Source organism: Trachurus trachurus, assembly GCF_905171665.1.
Source record: "Trachurus trachurus genome assembly, chromosome: 24".
Lineage (NCBI taxonomy): Eukaryota > Metazoa > Chordata > Actinopteri > Carangiformes > Carangidae > Trachurus > Trachurus trachurus.
In genome coordinates, this window is record NC_139910.1 from 6514017 (window position 1) to 6530066 (window position 16050).

At 41.7% G+C, this 16050-nt stretch overlaps 2 protein-coding genes across 10 annotated transcripts in view; both read right to left on the bottom strand.

The window, feature by feature from the left end:
• Positions 1 to 16050, bottom strand: part of vgll2a (vestigial-like family member 2a) — a 261801-nt gene that overhangs the window by 86201 nt on the left and 159550 nt on the right. The gene's annotated exons all lie outside the window — the stretch shown is intronic.
• Positions 1 to 16050, bottom strand: part of afdna (afadin, adherens junction formation factor a) — a 129717-nt gene that overhangs the window by 13489 nt on the left and 100178 nt on the right. For all 9 annotated transcript variants that reach the window (XM_084000675.1, XM_084000680.1, XM_084000673.1 and 6 more), the window contains 9 exons: positions 14859 to 15059; positions 13813 to 13904; positions 13455 to 13649; positions 12729 to 12873; positions 11185 to 11614; positions 9871 to 10118; positions 8817 to 9031; positions 7957 to 8136; positions 1789 to 1923 (listed from right to left, as the gene is read on the bottom strand). In XM_084000675.1, the coding sequence (XP_083856801.1) occupies positions 1789 to 1923; positions 7957 to 8136; positions 8817 to 9031; positions 9871 to 10118; positions 11185 to 11614; positions 12729 to 12873; positions 13455 to 13649; positions 13813 to 13904; positions 14859 to 15059 (1841 nt within the window). The remainder of the gene's footprint in view (positions 1 to 1788; positions 1924 to 7956; positions 8137 to 8816; positions 9032 to 9870; positions 10119 to 11184; positions 11615 to 12728; positions 12874 to 13454; positions 13650 to 13812; positions 13905 to 14858; positions 15060 to 16050) is intronic.

Below are 16050 nucleotides of genomic sequence, written 5' to 3' on the forward strand. Positions count from 1 at the left end.
GCACACACACCTGACAACGACCGACAACAACAACAACGACATGATGGGAGTCCCATGCTTTAGGTGGGTGGGAGGAAACATAACATAACATGACACGGCAACACGTCACATAGGGAGGGGGAGGGGAGGGGGGGCTGCACAGGATGATGTCATGCAACTGGACATCTCGACAACATCAACACAACATTTAAACATCTTAAAAAACAACTTAATTACAACAATAACATGTCATCAACAACAGTTATTAAATATATAACAATATATTCTTTATATATATATTCTCTATATTCTTCCCTGTCTAAGCTTTAACTTAACATTTAAACCTTAAGAACAGATGTTAAGATATAATTTTAAACGTCAGTGGTCTGATCAGGTCAGATCAGCAGCTCACGGGACAAAAATGATAATAAAAACAACAAAAACAGTGAGTTTATGTTGGATTTGATTTAACAAACAAATCGGAGATGGATGGATGGACACCTGATCACACCACCGATCATTTAAAAATCAATTAACACTTTATACATTTCTATAATATGTGTTTAATATGTGTTTTTACAATCTGAATAACCTGTGTTTTACATCATATGGTATAAATACAGAGGCTGTGGAAAATATTCAGACACATTTTTACTGTGTTTAAAATGGATTATTATTGTTATTATAATATAATAACTTTTATTTGGCTGTTAATGCTTCACATTTATTGATCTGATCAGTTTCCATGGTGTCTCTAACTGAGCTCAGACTCGCTGTGGTTCACTGAGAGGAGAATGAAACGCCCCAAAAAAATCTAATTTAATCCATTTTAAATCAAAGGTATAACACAGTAAAGTGTGCACCACATGTATGTGCTGATACTTTCCAAAGCCTCTGTGTGTTTCAGGGTTCGACTGATATGTAGCAGCTGAAGTTGGGCTTTTATTTTCTTAAATCCACATTCAGGCAGTTTGAATTCATCAATATGAGGAATTTAAATACTTAAATGTTTAAATACTCTTTGAGAATCAAATTAAACAAAGCTGATAAACTATTGAAAACTATTATTAAGTTAAAAGTACCAACTTTATCAGTAAAAACTTATCAATACATTAAACTGTAATCAATCAGTTTTTACTCCATTTGTGCTAATGACTCATTGACAAATAAAAAAATCACAAACTTTGAGAATAAAGTCGTAAATTTACGACTTTATTCACATAATGTTATGACTTTTTTCTCGTAGGAAATGTACAACTTTATTTTCGTAAATTTATGACTTTATTCTCGAAGTCTGTGGTTTTTTTCCCCTCAATGTGGCCCTAATACTCCGTCGTAACTAATTGATGTTGAAACAGATGATAAAAGGCTTTTTTGTCTTAATCAATCAATAAATAGACTAATTAAAATAAAGTATTGATATTAATTGATACTACTAATCAATCTTTGTTTTACTCCATCTGCACTAATGACTCAGTGATGTTGAAACCAATATATTAATCTCAGTAAAACATCTTCAACAGAGCTTCTTCTTGGGATTATAAAATGATTTTTTGTCTTAATAAATAAATAAATTGAATAATAGCATATTGATAAAAGTAAGTAATAAGTTCAGTTACTTACTTATATTGATAATAATCGATAATATTGATTAATCTGGTCGTAATCATCCTGTAAGAGCTCATTCATCTCAGTCCAACCCTGCTCCTCTCTGTCCTGTCCGACTAACCAAACATCCTACAGCTGCTCGTCACCGTGACCTTGTGACCTTTGACCTCTGAGCTACGAGACGTTCACAGACAAACCGACCTTCTCCTCGGCCTCTCGTTTGGCTCGCTCCTCCTCCCTCCACCTCCTCTCCTCCTCCTGCTTCGCTCGCTCCTCCGCCTCGCGCTTACGGATCTCCTCCAGCTGCTGCTTACGCCGCCGCTCCTCGTCCTGCAACTACACACACACACACACAGAGACACACACACACACACACACACAAGGAGAACGTGCCAGAGCGGCGACACACACACAAAACAAAACAATTAGTACAACATCAATCAGAAGTGTGTCATTTACAGACGGTCCCTGAACACATCACATGACATCACATCACGAGTCTCTGTTGAACTTCTTCTCCGACACTAACGTTCACTACGTAACAACACGTCTTAGTGAGTGAGGTCATTTGATTCGTCTCACAGTAACGCTCCAGAGGGGAGGAGCAGGGTGCAACTGCAAGCACAGAGCACAGGCAGGCACACACACACACAGATACACACACACACACACATCATGCAACGACAACGTGCAACAGCAGCATCCAGAAAAAAAGAAAGAGAAGTTCCCACTGAGCAGGAGCAGCAGGAGGATAAATCAAACGCACCTGAAGCAGAGCAGCATCCCATAAACACAAACCCAGTGACACACGGTGACACACAAAACAAAACAAAACAAAACAGACAAACAGACCCTCTCTTGGTTAAAGAGTCAGTTCAGCCACTTTACAAAAACACCTTCAGTGGAATCTGTCCATGCAAAACTGAGAGAGACGTCTGTCTCCACCCGACCGGAGACAGAGACGCTGCTGTGTTTGTTTTACTCGCAGAAAGAAAAAAACATCTGCAATAATTATAGCAACACTGATTTTAATTAAAAGTGTTAAGTACCCGGTGTTACTATGGTGATATATTGATTTAAAGGCTTATTTTAAGTTAAATTTATGAATTTTTATTAAAATATCAATTTCATGTATTTCTAATTTATTTACGCATATTTTAAAATGAAGACATAATTGGTTATTTCTTATATATATGATATTTTTCTGATTTGATTTGATGAATAATCTTTTATTCACGAAATTATAGTGCTATATTACAACTTGTACATAATTAGGAGGTGAGTGCTCGGCCTGTGTGTGAATTAAAGCAGATATCAGTGGAATGTTTTTGTTAATATAAGTCCTAAATAGTCCTATTTTCCGTCAGCAATCACTTACATGAAGTATTTCAGCCTAAACACGAGTCTCTCCGTCACTCTGCTCTGCTGTAACCCGAGGAGAAAATTTTCCTTGTGGGATACAAGTGTTATCCAATGAGGAGAGAGAACGGCATGAAGGGCTGTGTGTGCAGCCAAGGGATGCGCGTGAATGTGGTGACGTAGCACGAGGACCAATTGATGCCTGACAAGGGCGGGGGCTGCTAACTCATGGTGCGTTCAAAGAAACTCGTACTTTGTGTTTTTCCTTCCTGTGAAGTCATACCAGTTCGATCTGGTACGAGTTCACGGGTCGGAAGTTACGAGTGGCCGTTATAGGGAACTTTCACAGACAACAGGATGGTAAAAACACGAGCTACGGGTTACCTGGAACGCTACCAAGTCGTAGTTGTGACTTGAAGCTGTAACTTACGGTTTCAAAAGCCTGCCTTGAACGCAGCATTAGCCGAAACGGCCGTGAAGCTGATATCTGCTTTAACTGAACCTTTGCTGTGTAAAAGACTAAAGATAAAAGTTGTCGACATCTGGAACCAGGACGACCTGCATGGTGAGATGACACTTTAATTAAAAGGGATATTTCACCCAAAATTGATAATTCACCAATTATCACTATGAAACATCCAAATACTTCCATACTGCTCGTCTGTATGGAGGTATCTGGATGTTTCATAGTGTGTGTTTTGGACGATTCAAAAGTGAACTCTATCCGCCGCCATTATATGAAAAAACCCGTTGCCAGCCGGACCCCCCCTGGAACTCCTAAAGCGTTCTGATGACTCTGAAAGTTCTCCAAACTCTTCCTTGGCATGACGGTGAGAAGATGATTGGTGAATTATCGATTTTGGGTGAAGTATCCCTTTAAAATAAGTGAGAAAACCCTTTTTTGTTTGTGTGTGTATTCCTCATGAACAGACTCTTTAACAGATGAACACAAAGAGGCGCAGCTTGTCACACACAGATGGATGATGGATTCATAGACAACACACAACATGATGATGTAGCGCCGGGACACCCCTCACCACCCCAACCCCCCGTCCTCCAGTGATGGATTCAGCCACATGCAGCAGGCGCCACCTCAGTATTCACTCAAAACACGACCGCTGACGACTTCAGTTTCCTGTTTTTTTATTTTTTTAATAATTTGGGAGACGCCATGTTTTTAATCACCCTCGACCCCCCCTCCCCTCCTATCATGGAGGTACATTTGTGTCTTTATTATTCAATCAAAAGAAAAGCTCATTTAAACAAAAAAGATATTTTCAAAACAAACTTCGCTTCAATCAAAAGCAAAACATTTCAATCAAAAAAAAATATTTGAGACCCAAAAAATTGCATTCAAGCACTTTTTTTTTCTTTGATTGAAAAGGTTATTTTTTTGATTGAGGTACGGTAAGTTATTATTTGATTGAAAATATTTTTGGGGGATTTAAGTTATCTTTTTTGTATTTAAGCTATATTATGGGTAGGATATTTGTCTCTTTATTATTCAATTAAAAAAAGTTGATTAAACAACTCCAATAAAAAAAAAACCTTTTTAATCAAAGAAAAAAAGGGTTCAAATGCAATTTTGTGGGTCTCAAATATGTTTTTGCATTCAAATCCTTTTCTTTTTTTTGATTGAAAAGGTTTTTTTGATTGAAGAGAAGTTTGTTTTGATTGAAAATATCTTTTTTGTTTAAATCAACTTTTCTTTTGATTGAATAATAAAGACACAAATGTACCTCCATAGACCCCCCGCGATTAGTTGTTTTGAGTGGACACAGAGATGCACAGCTCCCCCAGCCAAACAACAACACCAACAACAAGCATCACCCAGGACGGCCTCTCCATGACGACTGCAGCTAATACCTCCAAACCCCCCCAATACAACCCCCCCACTGATGAAACAACGACAGTTAAGTCCAAGATGGGTGAGGGGGGAGGGTGGGGGGTTGGGGGGTTTTGGGGGGGGAGACAGATAAGAAACGACGGGCAGGTGCTGCAGCCCAGACAGAAAAAACAGGAAGTGATGTAAAGGGCAGGGAGAGGAAACTCGTCATCAACAGGAAGAACATACCAAGTCTAGAACAGAGATAGCTGGGACAGCAGTCTGCTGCTGAAGAAGAGGAGGAAGAAGAGAATAAAGAGTGAGAGAAGGAGGGGAGAGAGGGAGGGAGGGAGGAGAGGGAGATACCCAGATACTGAAAAGGAAGCTATGAAGGAGATAAAAAAAAAATATATATATATAAACTGTCATAAAGGTAGGGAGGGAGAGAGTCAAATAGAAATAAGAAAAGGGAGAGGGAGGACAAACAGTAAAGTGAAAACATTGTTTTTCTCCACTGAGCTGAAGATGAGCGGCTCCAAACCAAACGGCACAGAGTTTAACTCAGACTGGAGAGTCATTCATCTGACTTTTAATTAGTGGAGAAAAAAAAACAGGAGGTAAAATAAATAAAAAATAAATTGTGCACACCTCAGCTTAAAGGGATAGTTCAACATTTTTGGCAAATTGGCCCATTGCCATAATCCCTATAGTTTTAGCAGTAGGTTTGTTACCTTTAATTGTCGGTGCAAGCTATTTTTAGAACGGCGGAGCAGAGCCGCGAGCTGCTCAGAGCTACGCTACGGAGGCTCATGGGATTTCTTGGTTTCCCTCATCAAACACACCAAATACACAATCCAACAACTCCACAACGCTCTGGTGGACAAGTTGTGACCTGCACATTCACCACGCTATGAGATAATAACAGAACGTTACCAGACAGAGTTGTTTTAGAGGCAAATTCATGCAGAACCACTGATGCACGTTCCCGTCGGGGGCAGTTTTACGGCAAGCAGTCTCTGCATTTACCTCTAAAACAACTCGGTCTCGTAACGTTCTGTTATTATCTCATAGCGTGGTGAATGTGCAGGTCACAACTTGTCCACCAGAGCGTTTTGGAGTTGTTGGATTGTGTATTTCTAATCCAACAATCCAACTAACCTACTCCTCAAACTATAGGGATTATGGCAATGGGCCAATTTGCCAAAATGTTGAACTATCCCTTTAATGGTTTAATTTTATTTTACTATATAATTATTTCAAATTAGTCGTTTTTATTTACTCAGATAAGTCGTCTAAGGTGAGGAGTGAATTTACTATTTCTTTTAAAAACACATCTATTCAAGAAAATGTGGATCCTCAACATCATATAAACTAAAATAATAATAAAAGAGCTGAATTTTGGTCCAAATTTTCAGTTATTTGAGTCACCAGAACTAACTGTCATGACTTGACCTTGGGTTTGTAGGAGGATTTATTCTGTATTTATAAAAGGAGTGCGTTCAGGGTCGGTATAAATAAACCTGACCTCCTCCTCTTCCTCCTCTTCATAGTTTCATTATAACAAGAATAAACATTCATGTATCACTTGGGTGTTAAAAACTGAAAAAAGTACTGTATGTACAGTATGTATGAATCATTTCAGACCACCTACGTCGACCACACCCTTCACACTCTCAACGCCAACACAGCTGCCAAACAGCTGGATCACACTTTAACACGCCAACAAGAAAAATGCTGCATACGATTAAAAAAAAGAAAAGAAAAGAAAGAGTAAACCACTTTTTTACTTTGGTACCCATGATGAATACGTTATTATTGATAATGTATAAACTACTCATTGATAATTACAGGATTATTGAATGAATGAATAAATAAATCGTAGAAACAGGACCAGTGTTCGTGGTTTTTGCAGATGCTGAATAAAAGTCAAATCAAATCCAAGTTTTTACTATTTAATCCCATCGTCAGCTCAGCTCAGATATTGATTATTGTGTTGATATTGTATTGTGATCAATACTGTGCTGGAGAAAAAGTAAAAAAAAGAAAAACGTGTTTAGAGCAAGAAAAAAAAAATAAAAAGGAGAGAAAAAACCAAATCCTGACACGATTCTCTCTCCACAAACTTCATCACGTGGTCGTTTCCGTGTGATGATGACGTCCTTGTCATCCTGCCCCCCTTCACCCTCCACCCTCCCCGCCCCGCCCCTGCACGCCGTCCAGCCAATCAGATTGAAGCAGCTCAGCATGGCAAAGCGATGACAGAAGCATGTTGCAGATGCACATTGCAGGACATTCATAAAAGTGGGAGCGCTGCCAGGAGGAAGAAGGAACACGCTTCTCCTTGTAGCGTTTGAAAAGGCAGCTCGACTCCTCCCCTCCTTCACCTCCTCCCCCACCTTCCTGTGTCCTGCCCTTCCTCGTGCACTGATGGACAGTCTCACTCTTAACGACAGAGGTCAGAGTGGCTTTACATTCGACTTCCTCTTCCTCCCACACTCGTTGCTTCCTCTCCATGTTTTAAAAGAATAGTTCACCCAAAATAAATTCAAATTGCACTCATTATCTACTCACCCTCATGTCGACTAATAAGGGCTGGGAGAAGTTTCAGAGTCCTCCGTGGCTTCTCTGAGTTACAGGGGGTCTCGGCGTAGCAGTGCATGTCCATATAACGGTTGCAAATGGATACCAACTGTCTTCGTAACAAAAAGACACACCAAAAAACATCCAAATACCTCCATGCTGCTCGTATGTAGTAGTATGTAGTAATCGCACTGACGCCGGCGTAAATCTTGCGAGATTTGGACGGACCAGGAAGAGGAGCTTCCGTTACAAACAAGCTTGAAATATAGACTTATTTAATTTTTTTCGGAACAATTTCACATTTCGGGGCTTCAATACAAGACGGACATTACATACGAGCAGCATGGAGGTATTTGGATGTTTGTTGGTGTGTCTTTTTGTTACGAAGACAGTTGGTATCCATTTGCAACCGTTATATGGACATGCACTGCTACGCCGAGACCCCCTGTAACTCAGAGAAGGCACAGAGGACTCTGAAACTTCTCCCAGCCCTTAGTCCACATGAGGGTGAGTAGATAATGAGTGAAATTTCAATTTTGAGTGAACTATTCCTTTAATTCACGCTCCCTCCCTCCCCCTTTCCCCTCCCCTCCCTCTCGTCTCACCCTGGCTCTCTTCTCGGCCTCCAGCCTCTGCATGATCATCATCGTGTCCACGTCCTCGTCCTCCTCGTCCTCCTCGTCCTCGTCGCTCTGCTTCGACTCCTGCAGCCGTTTCTGGAACTGCCACTCCAGCATCAGCTTCCTGAGACGGTCGCTCTCCTCCGCCGTTCGCTCCGGCTTCGCCTGCAAAAAATAAATAAAATAGAGCCGTAACTAACCGGTCGTTAAGGTCTCAACATCAGCTCCTAGGTTATCATCACATAGATTTATCTGTTTATCATTAGAGCTGCAGGTTAATTTCTTTTTTTTTCTCACTTTGCAGATTATTTTGTTGATAAAATGCTAGAAAATGGTTTCACAAAGGTCAAAGCGTCGTCTTCAAATTAGGTTTTTTCTCTGGCCAACAAGCCAAAACCAATTTATAATGACATTTGTTTTCTTCACAGAGAAATGGTGACATTGGTGCAGGAAAATGTTGAGCATTTTTGTTTTCTTCAAGGATTTGATTGGTAGAATTATTGCAGAAATATATACGTATATATATAAAAAAAACTTTATCAACTATGTTTTTCAGCTTTAAACTCTATTCAACGTCTAAAAAAGTTGAAATTTTAAAGAATCTCAGACGCTTTAAGAATTTTTAGACCAAATAAGTGTTGAAAAAGGCCAGAAATTACTAGTTTCTTTGAATTCACACTGCACAATTCTTACAATTTGCACAACTTTTCTGTATTCTGCGTATGTCTATCTTTATTATATTGTAAACAAACCCAAAATTGTATATATTATATATGCATGTTTTTTTGCACTACAACATTTTGTTTTACAAATAAAGTTGTTATTATTATTATTTTGGCGCCCACCTGCAGCTCCTGGATCTCCTTGTCCAGCAGGTCGACGATGTGAAGCTGCTGCTGCTTCTCGGCCTTCTCGCGGGCGTCTCTCTTCCAGGGGTCGGGGGACAGACTGTCGCTGGACGTCAGCTCCTCCTTGCTGATGGTGATGTACTGAAGGTCTCGCCTCTCGATGGTCCGCGGCTGCTGCTGCGGGAGGAGCTCCCTGATCACCGTGTCCATACCTGCAACAACCAACCAACAAATCAACCAACAACCAACCAACCAACCAACCAACCACGGGTCAGTTACGACTGAAACCAGAACACAGAAACAGTCCAGAGTGGTGCTGCACGATCTGACAAAAATATGCAATTATGGTGGAAAAAATTGCGATTTGTGATTACGATATTGTAAATAGGGTCATGAGTCTACTTGCTTGATTATGGGGGGTTTTACAGTACTGTTTTCCACATGACTTAATAAAATAAAATTAATTAAATACACAATCCAACAACTCCACAACGCTCTGGTGGACAAGTTGTGACCTGCACATTCACCACGCTATGAGATAATAACACAACGTTACCAGACAGAGTTGTTTTAGAGGGAAATTCATGCAAAAACACTGATGCACGTTGCCTTCAGGGACAGTTTTTCAGCAAGCAGTCTCTGTATTTGCCTCTAAAACAACTCTGTCTGGTAACGTTCTGTTATTATCTCATAGTGTGGTGAATGTGCAGGTCACAACTTGTCCACCAGAGCGTTTTGGAGTTGTTGGATTGTGTATTTGATGAGTTTGATGAGGGAAGCCTCCGTAGCGTAGCTCTGAGCAGCTCGCGGCTCTGCTCCGCCGTTCTAAAAATAGCTTGCACCAGCAATTAAAGGTAACGCACCTACTGCTATGACTATAAGGATTATGGCAATGGGCCAATTTGCCAAAATGTTGAACTATCCTTTTAACAGGCACACACCTGTATGCACTTTTATTTGCATTAAATCGCGGTCTTTAGTGTGACATAGCGATTGCGATCAGATTAATCGTGCAGCACTACTGTACTCGAACGTTTTGTTGTTGTTTTACCGGGCGGGTTGCCGCCGATGCCGGGCGGAGGGACGGCCGACCGCGGCAGACTGGCCAGCTTCTCCGGTCGGGGTGGGGGCGGCTGAGGCTGCGGGGGCTGGTAGGGCTGGGGAGGGGGCACTGAGACCATGGGGGGCTGGTGGTGAGGAGGGGGCATCGATCCTCCGTTGTTGTGAGGCTGGACGGGCATGACGGGGTTGGCCCGGATCTGACCCAACTTCCTCTCCTGCTCCCTCCTCTTCCTCTCCCTGGGAAATCAACATCATCATCATCATCATCATCATCATCATCATCATCATCATCATCATCATCAGTTTTAGCATCGTTAGCATCAATATCAAGTGTGAGCTTTTATTATGAATAAAAATAATAATAGATTTTATTTATATAGCGCCTTTCATACAAAAAATGCATCCCAAGGTGCTTAAACAAAACAACATCAAATAACTGAAAAAAGAAAGCATTTCCAGGAGGAAATGTGTGTGAATGCTGAAAGCAGCTGAACGCTAGAGCTGAATGAGCTGAAGAAGTTGTTGAAACAACGCTGAGTTAGCTGAAGAAACTTGCTAAGGAAATGTTGAAAAAGGCTAAAGCTAAAAAATAAAACTTGAAGGCTGAGAGATGAATGTCTTTCTATGGTTGGAAGAAAGAAAGAAAGAAAGAAAGAAAGAAAGAAAGAAAGAAAGAAAGAAAGAAAGAAAGAAAGAAAGAAAGAAAGAGAAAGGGAGTAGAAGAAAGAAGAAAGAGACAGAGAGAGTGATGAATATGATAGATAGAAAGTAGTAGAAAGAAAGAAGTAAAAAGCCAGAGAGAGATAGAAAGAAAGAAAGAAAGAAAGAAAGAAAGAAAGAAAGAAAGAAAGAAAGAAAGAAAAAGACTAAGAGAGAGGGGTAGAAATAAAGAAAGAGAAGTAAAAAGACAGAGAAAAGGGGTAGAAGAAAGAAAGAAAGAAAGAAAGAAAGAAAGAAAGAAAGAAAGAAAGAAAAGAAAAAAGAGAGAAAAAGAGACAGAGAGGGGTATGATAGATAAAAAGATGTGTAGACAGAAAGAAAGAAAGAAAGAAAGAAAGAAAGAAAGACAGAGAAAGGTGGTAGAAATAAAGACAGAAATAAATAAATAAAAAGACAGAGAAAGGGGGTAGAAGAAAGAAAGAAGACAAAAAGAAGAGAGAGAAAAAAAACAGAGAGAGGGGGTGATAGAAAGAGGTAGATAAATAGAGGGTAGAAAGAAAGAAGGAAGTAAAAAGACAGAGATAGATAGATAGATAGATAGATAGATAGATAGATAGATAGATAGATAGATCGATCGGCGTACCTCTCCTCCTCCAGCCGAGCCTTCTCCTTCTCATACCAGCGCTGCTGCTCCTCCCGTTTCTTGCGGTCGGCCGCCTGCTGAGCGGCGGCGGGCGTGATGGCGGTGGGCGGCGGCGGCAGCGGCAGCTCGGGCTGGGGGTCGTAGGGGTCGTAGGGGTCGTAGGTCTCCGGGTACGGCGCCGGCGGAGGGGGAGGGGGAGGGGGCAGGTCGGAGCGCGACGGCGTCTGGCCCGAGTGCGGCGGCGGCGCGGCGTGCGGCGCGTGCGGGGCGTTGGGCGTCTTCCACCGGCCCGGCCCGGTCTTCTGGTTCTGGGTCTTGTTGGAGGAGGAGGAGGAGGCGGAGAAGTTGAGGTGCTCCTGGCTCGACGTGGACGACTCCAAGGAGGACGAGACCTGAGGCTGAGGAGCCCAGAGGTCCGGACCGCCCACACCTGAGGAGGAGACGAGGAGGAGAGGCCGTCAGGTTAGAGAACGGAGAACAGGTCAACATCAACCCTCAGAGGTTTTACATCATTTCCTAAATTCACCTTTTTAAGGTGTGTAGCAACCCCAAAACGTAATAACGGCCAATAATGTAATAACTGCCCTTATCGTAATAATTTTGAATGTAATAAAGCCAGTAATGTAATACCTTGCCAACAATTAAATAAAATGTTTGAGCCAATAACGTTATAACTATTTCTTGCCAATAATGTGATATGTTATTACGTTATTGGCCTATTATTAAAAATGTAATAACTGGTGCCGATAATGTAATAATATATGTATCACTTCAACCATGAAAATAAAAAAAACATATAGTGAATACATACCGTATAATATTACATTACATTATTGGCTTCAGTTATTACTGTGTCAAAAGTTTTTTAATCTATTACATTATTGGCAACAAAAAAAAGTTTATTTATTTTGTTACATTATTGGAAAACTATTACATTTAAAATGGCCAAAATGATCACGTTATTGGCCATTATTACGTTTTGGGATGCTATACTGTAGGTGCTAAAAAGTACTCTGAGGCCCATTTCAGTCCTAGAGCACTGTATAAAGAAACAATTTAGGCCAAATGCTGGAAATTTGAAGTCTGCTTTTTAAAAATTTTAAAATCTTTTATGAAAACAAAACAAAACAAACTTCAGTCATGAGGACAAACTGTTTTGGTGCTTGAAACAGGTTTACCAGAGTCTTAGCTTCACAAAAGCAGTGGAATATATGAATAAATTAATAGATAAAATGTGAAATGAAATTTTGTAAAATCGCCTTTTGAGCATACGTAAATGTTGTCTGTCATTCTATTTTTTTATCAAATGTCTCAAATGTGAGATAAAAAAAAAGCAGAACACTGACTTCACATTACATATCAAGCTTCGTGAGATGTGTGAAAATGGGAAATGAGCATAAGTTTTATATAATGTACTTGTGTTGTCACTGTGTCTGTGCTGTTTGAAAGGTAAAAAAAAAGAGTTTGAAGAGTTCAACAGGTCTGTATACAGAGCTCGAGCGTAAGACCGTCGTGTAAAAGCCTCCTCCTCCTCCTCCTCTCACCTCCTGGTGGACCCCTCTGGTAGTCCAGCTCCCTGTGTTGGTAGTCCAGGTCGCGGTGCTGGTAGTCCTGCTGGTAGAGCGGCTGCATGTCTGGCCGCAGGCTGCCGGGTGGAGGGTACAGCTCCTCCTGGGAGTGGTTCACCCGCTACCAGACGAAGAATAAAGGACATAGAGCAAGATTTAGAGAAAGATGGAGGTGAAAAGATGGAGGAGTGAGTTTTAACCTTTACAGGATTGTTTTTGGTTTTTGTTTAAAGGACAATTCCAGGCAAATTCAAACTGGGGCTCTAGTTTCCTAATATTTTAGGTCTAAAATATCAACTGAGAGGCACTCGTAGTAGTGAAGAGTAAATCTGGTTATTGTTTATTTGGACGATAAAAACATAATGCAGGGGTTGCATGTCGTCTTGACTCTCACGCCAGACTTTGTATTACAGCTCCATTTACAAACATGTCGGCTTTCTTGAAGTGAACAAACCCCTTGGTGTTTATTTGAAGACATCTGACACTGTGAAAAAAAGCTGTTTTGTGGGATGTAAACAGCCTAAGATCCGTCCGCTCCCATTAAACGCTGCTGTGGCGATGTGGGGACAGACATGAAAAAGAAAATCTTCAGATTCGTTCTTTTAGACCTAAAATATTAGGAAACCAGAGCCCCGGGTTGAATTTGCCTGGAATCATCTGGTAAAGTCCGTTAAACTGAGAACAGACCAACGACTCCTGTACCTGCATGCTGTTGTGGATGTTGTCGACCACCGGGAGGCGCTCTCTGTCCTCCATGCCCGGCCAGTGCGGCGCCGGCCCCTGTCCGGGACCCACGACGCGGTCCGTGCTCTTGGAGGCCGGGATGGTGAAGTACTCCCTGGGGTAGGTCTGGGTGGGGATGGGGTACGCCTCTGGACGGGGAGGGGAGGGCTCATCCTGACGGGGAGGAGGGGGAGGACAAAACAGAAACCAAAACAAACAGATTTTGGCGTAAACAAGCTGATTGAAAATTATTTCTCATCTCCAGTTCAGATATTTGAGCGTCGGCGACGTCGCTCGACATTCCTCAGGGAGACGAGGCCAGGTTTCAGTTACTCACGTCTGCGCACAGGTTGCCGGTGGAGACGGAGGTGATCTTAGTGCCGGGTCCTCCGGGGTACACGGCCTTACTCGCAGGACTCTGGCCCTGATCTGGAGGAGGAGGAGGAGAGGAAGAGGAGGAGAGACGACTGTTTTAGGAAATATATTTAACAACATGCAACGAATGAATATGTGACAAACGAGTTCCTGTAATGAGCTGAAAGTTGTTTCTGTGTTAACTCCAGTTTTTTATTCCAGTTTCATTACAGCACAGGACAAATCTAATCCCAAACTGGTGTAACTACTGTTTCTGATTCATTCGGCGGTAACATTTTAAAGGGATAGTTCAACATTTAGTCAGATTCTCCTCTCACCATAATCCCTATAGTCATAGCAGTAGGTTCATTACCTTTAATTGTCGGTGCAAGCTATTTTTAGAACGGCGGAGCAGAGCCGTGAGCTGCTCGCCCTCATCAAACTCATCAAATACACAATCCCAACAACTCCAAAACGCTCTGGTGGACAAGTTGTGACCTGCACATTCACCACGCTATGAGATAATCATGTAACATTACGAGACAGAGTTGTTTTAGACACGACTACTGGGTGGAGGGATTTCAAAAGCACAAAAAGTAGTTCTGAGTATTTGCTTCATGTGCTGTAATGTTACATAATGTTACATGACTATCTCATAGCGTGGTGAATGTGCAGGTCACAACTTGTCCACCAGAGCGTTGTGGAGTTGTTGGATTGTGTATTTAATGAGTTTGATGAGGGACAGGGCAGGACCTGTACCGTTCACCTCCATTGTGTTCACTGAGCAGCTCACGTCTCTGCCCCGCCGATCTAAAAACAACATGCACCGATAATTAAAGGTATAATGAACCTACTGCTATGACTATAGGGATTATGGTGAGAGGAGAATCTGACAAAAATGTTACAACTATCCCTTTAAGTGCGTGTTATAACGTGGTAAATGTAATATACAGCATTTAACAGGTAAAATGAACTGGTTGTTTCTGGATTTAAAACGATTTAAGACCTAAAAGAGATGAAAAGACTTACTGGCTACGTTGGGGCTGGAGCGGTGGTCGGCCCGGTTCTTGAGGAGCCGGTCTTCGCCGCTCATCTTCTTTGGTTCGGGGTAACAGTCCCAGCCGGCCTGCGGACTCTCCGGCGAGCCGTTCTGCACCGAGCTGTTGTACAACTCAAAGCCTTCGCTCTTTGGTCGCATCTTCCCGTTCTTCTCACGGCCTCGGTCCGAAGCTGGAGAGGGAGAGAGAGACACAAGCGGTGAGATTTTTTATCTGCTAGAAAAAAACGACCCATATATGTGTGTTTGTTGTGGTTCCTTTAATCAGGAGTTAATTTAGAGCTCTTTTGAATTTAATCTTTGTGTATTTTAAATGAACGTTTGTTTGAGTTTCATTTTTAATTGTTTATTTCTTCTATAAATGTCAGAAAATTAAAAAAAAAAAAAAAAACGTGTTTAATCTTCGCAGAAGTCTTTAAAATGCGATTAGAGGTATCCGTTTATTATCATACAACCATCCCTAACGACTCTTTAATTGCTTTTCAATACTACTTTATGATTACACGATGATGTTTTTATAATCTCGTGTTGCTCCGTGTCGTCACGTCGCTCTCGGACCGTGGGAACCGGCTCTCTCTCCTGTTCACTTGTCCAAGTTTCTTTTTCTTCTTCTGAACATTAGGGTTTTTATTAAATAACGACCTGGTGTCCTTTCACTTTTTTTTTTTTCACTTCACCGTCTGGAACTCGCTGTGGTCGAGTCGAGGGGAGAATTCTGGGAGCAACACCCACTCTCCGAGCGTCATCCTGGACCACAGAGCGGTGCCGGGCCAGAAGACTTCCTCGAGTCCGGGGTCACATTCCAGCAGACAAAGACCAGACGAGCAGTAAACTCTGAGTCTCTGTGTGTGTGTGTGTGTGTGTGTGTGTGTGTGTGTGTGTGTGTGTGTGTGTGTGTGTGTGTGTGTGTGTGTGTGTGTGTGTGTGTGTGTGTGTGTGAGAAAAGTGCACACACACACACACACTCAGACATCAGCACAGACAGACAGAGGCTCTGGCCACAAACACTCATTATATCCTCCAGTCTGCAAAGCTGCTTTTTTTTTTTACTGCTGCTCTGTTCAGAAGACAACAAGGACTCAGTGTCTGGACCAGTGTGTGTGTGTGTGTGTGTGTGTGTGTGTGTGTGTGTGTGTGTGTGTATGTGTCTGTGTCTCCTCCATC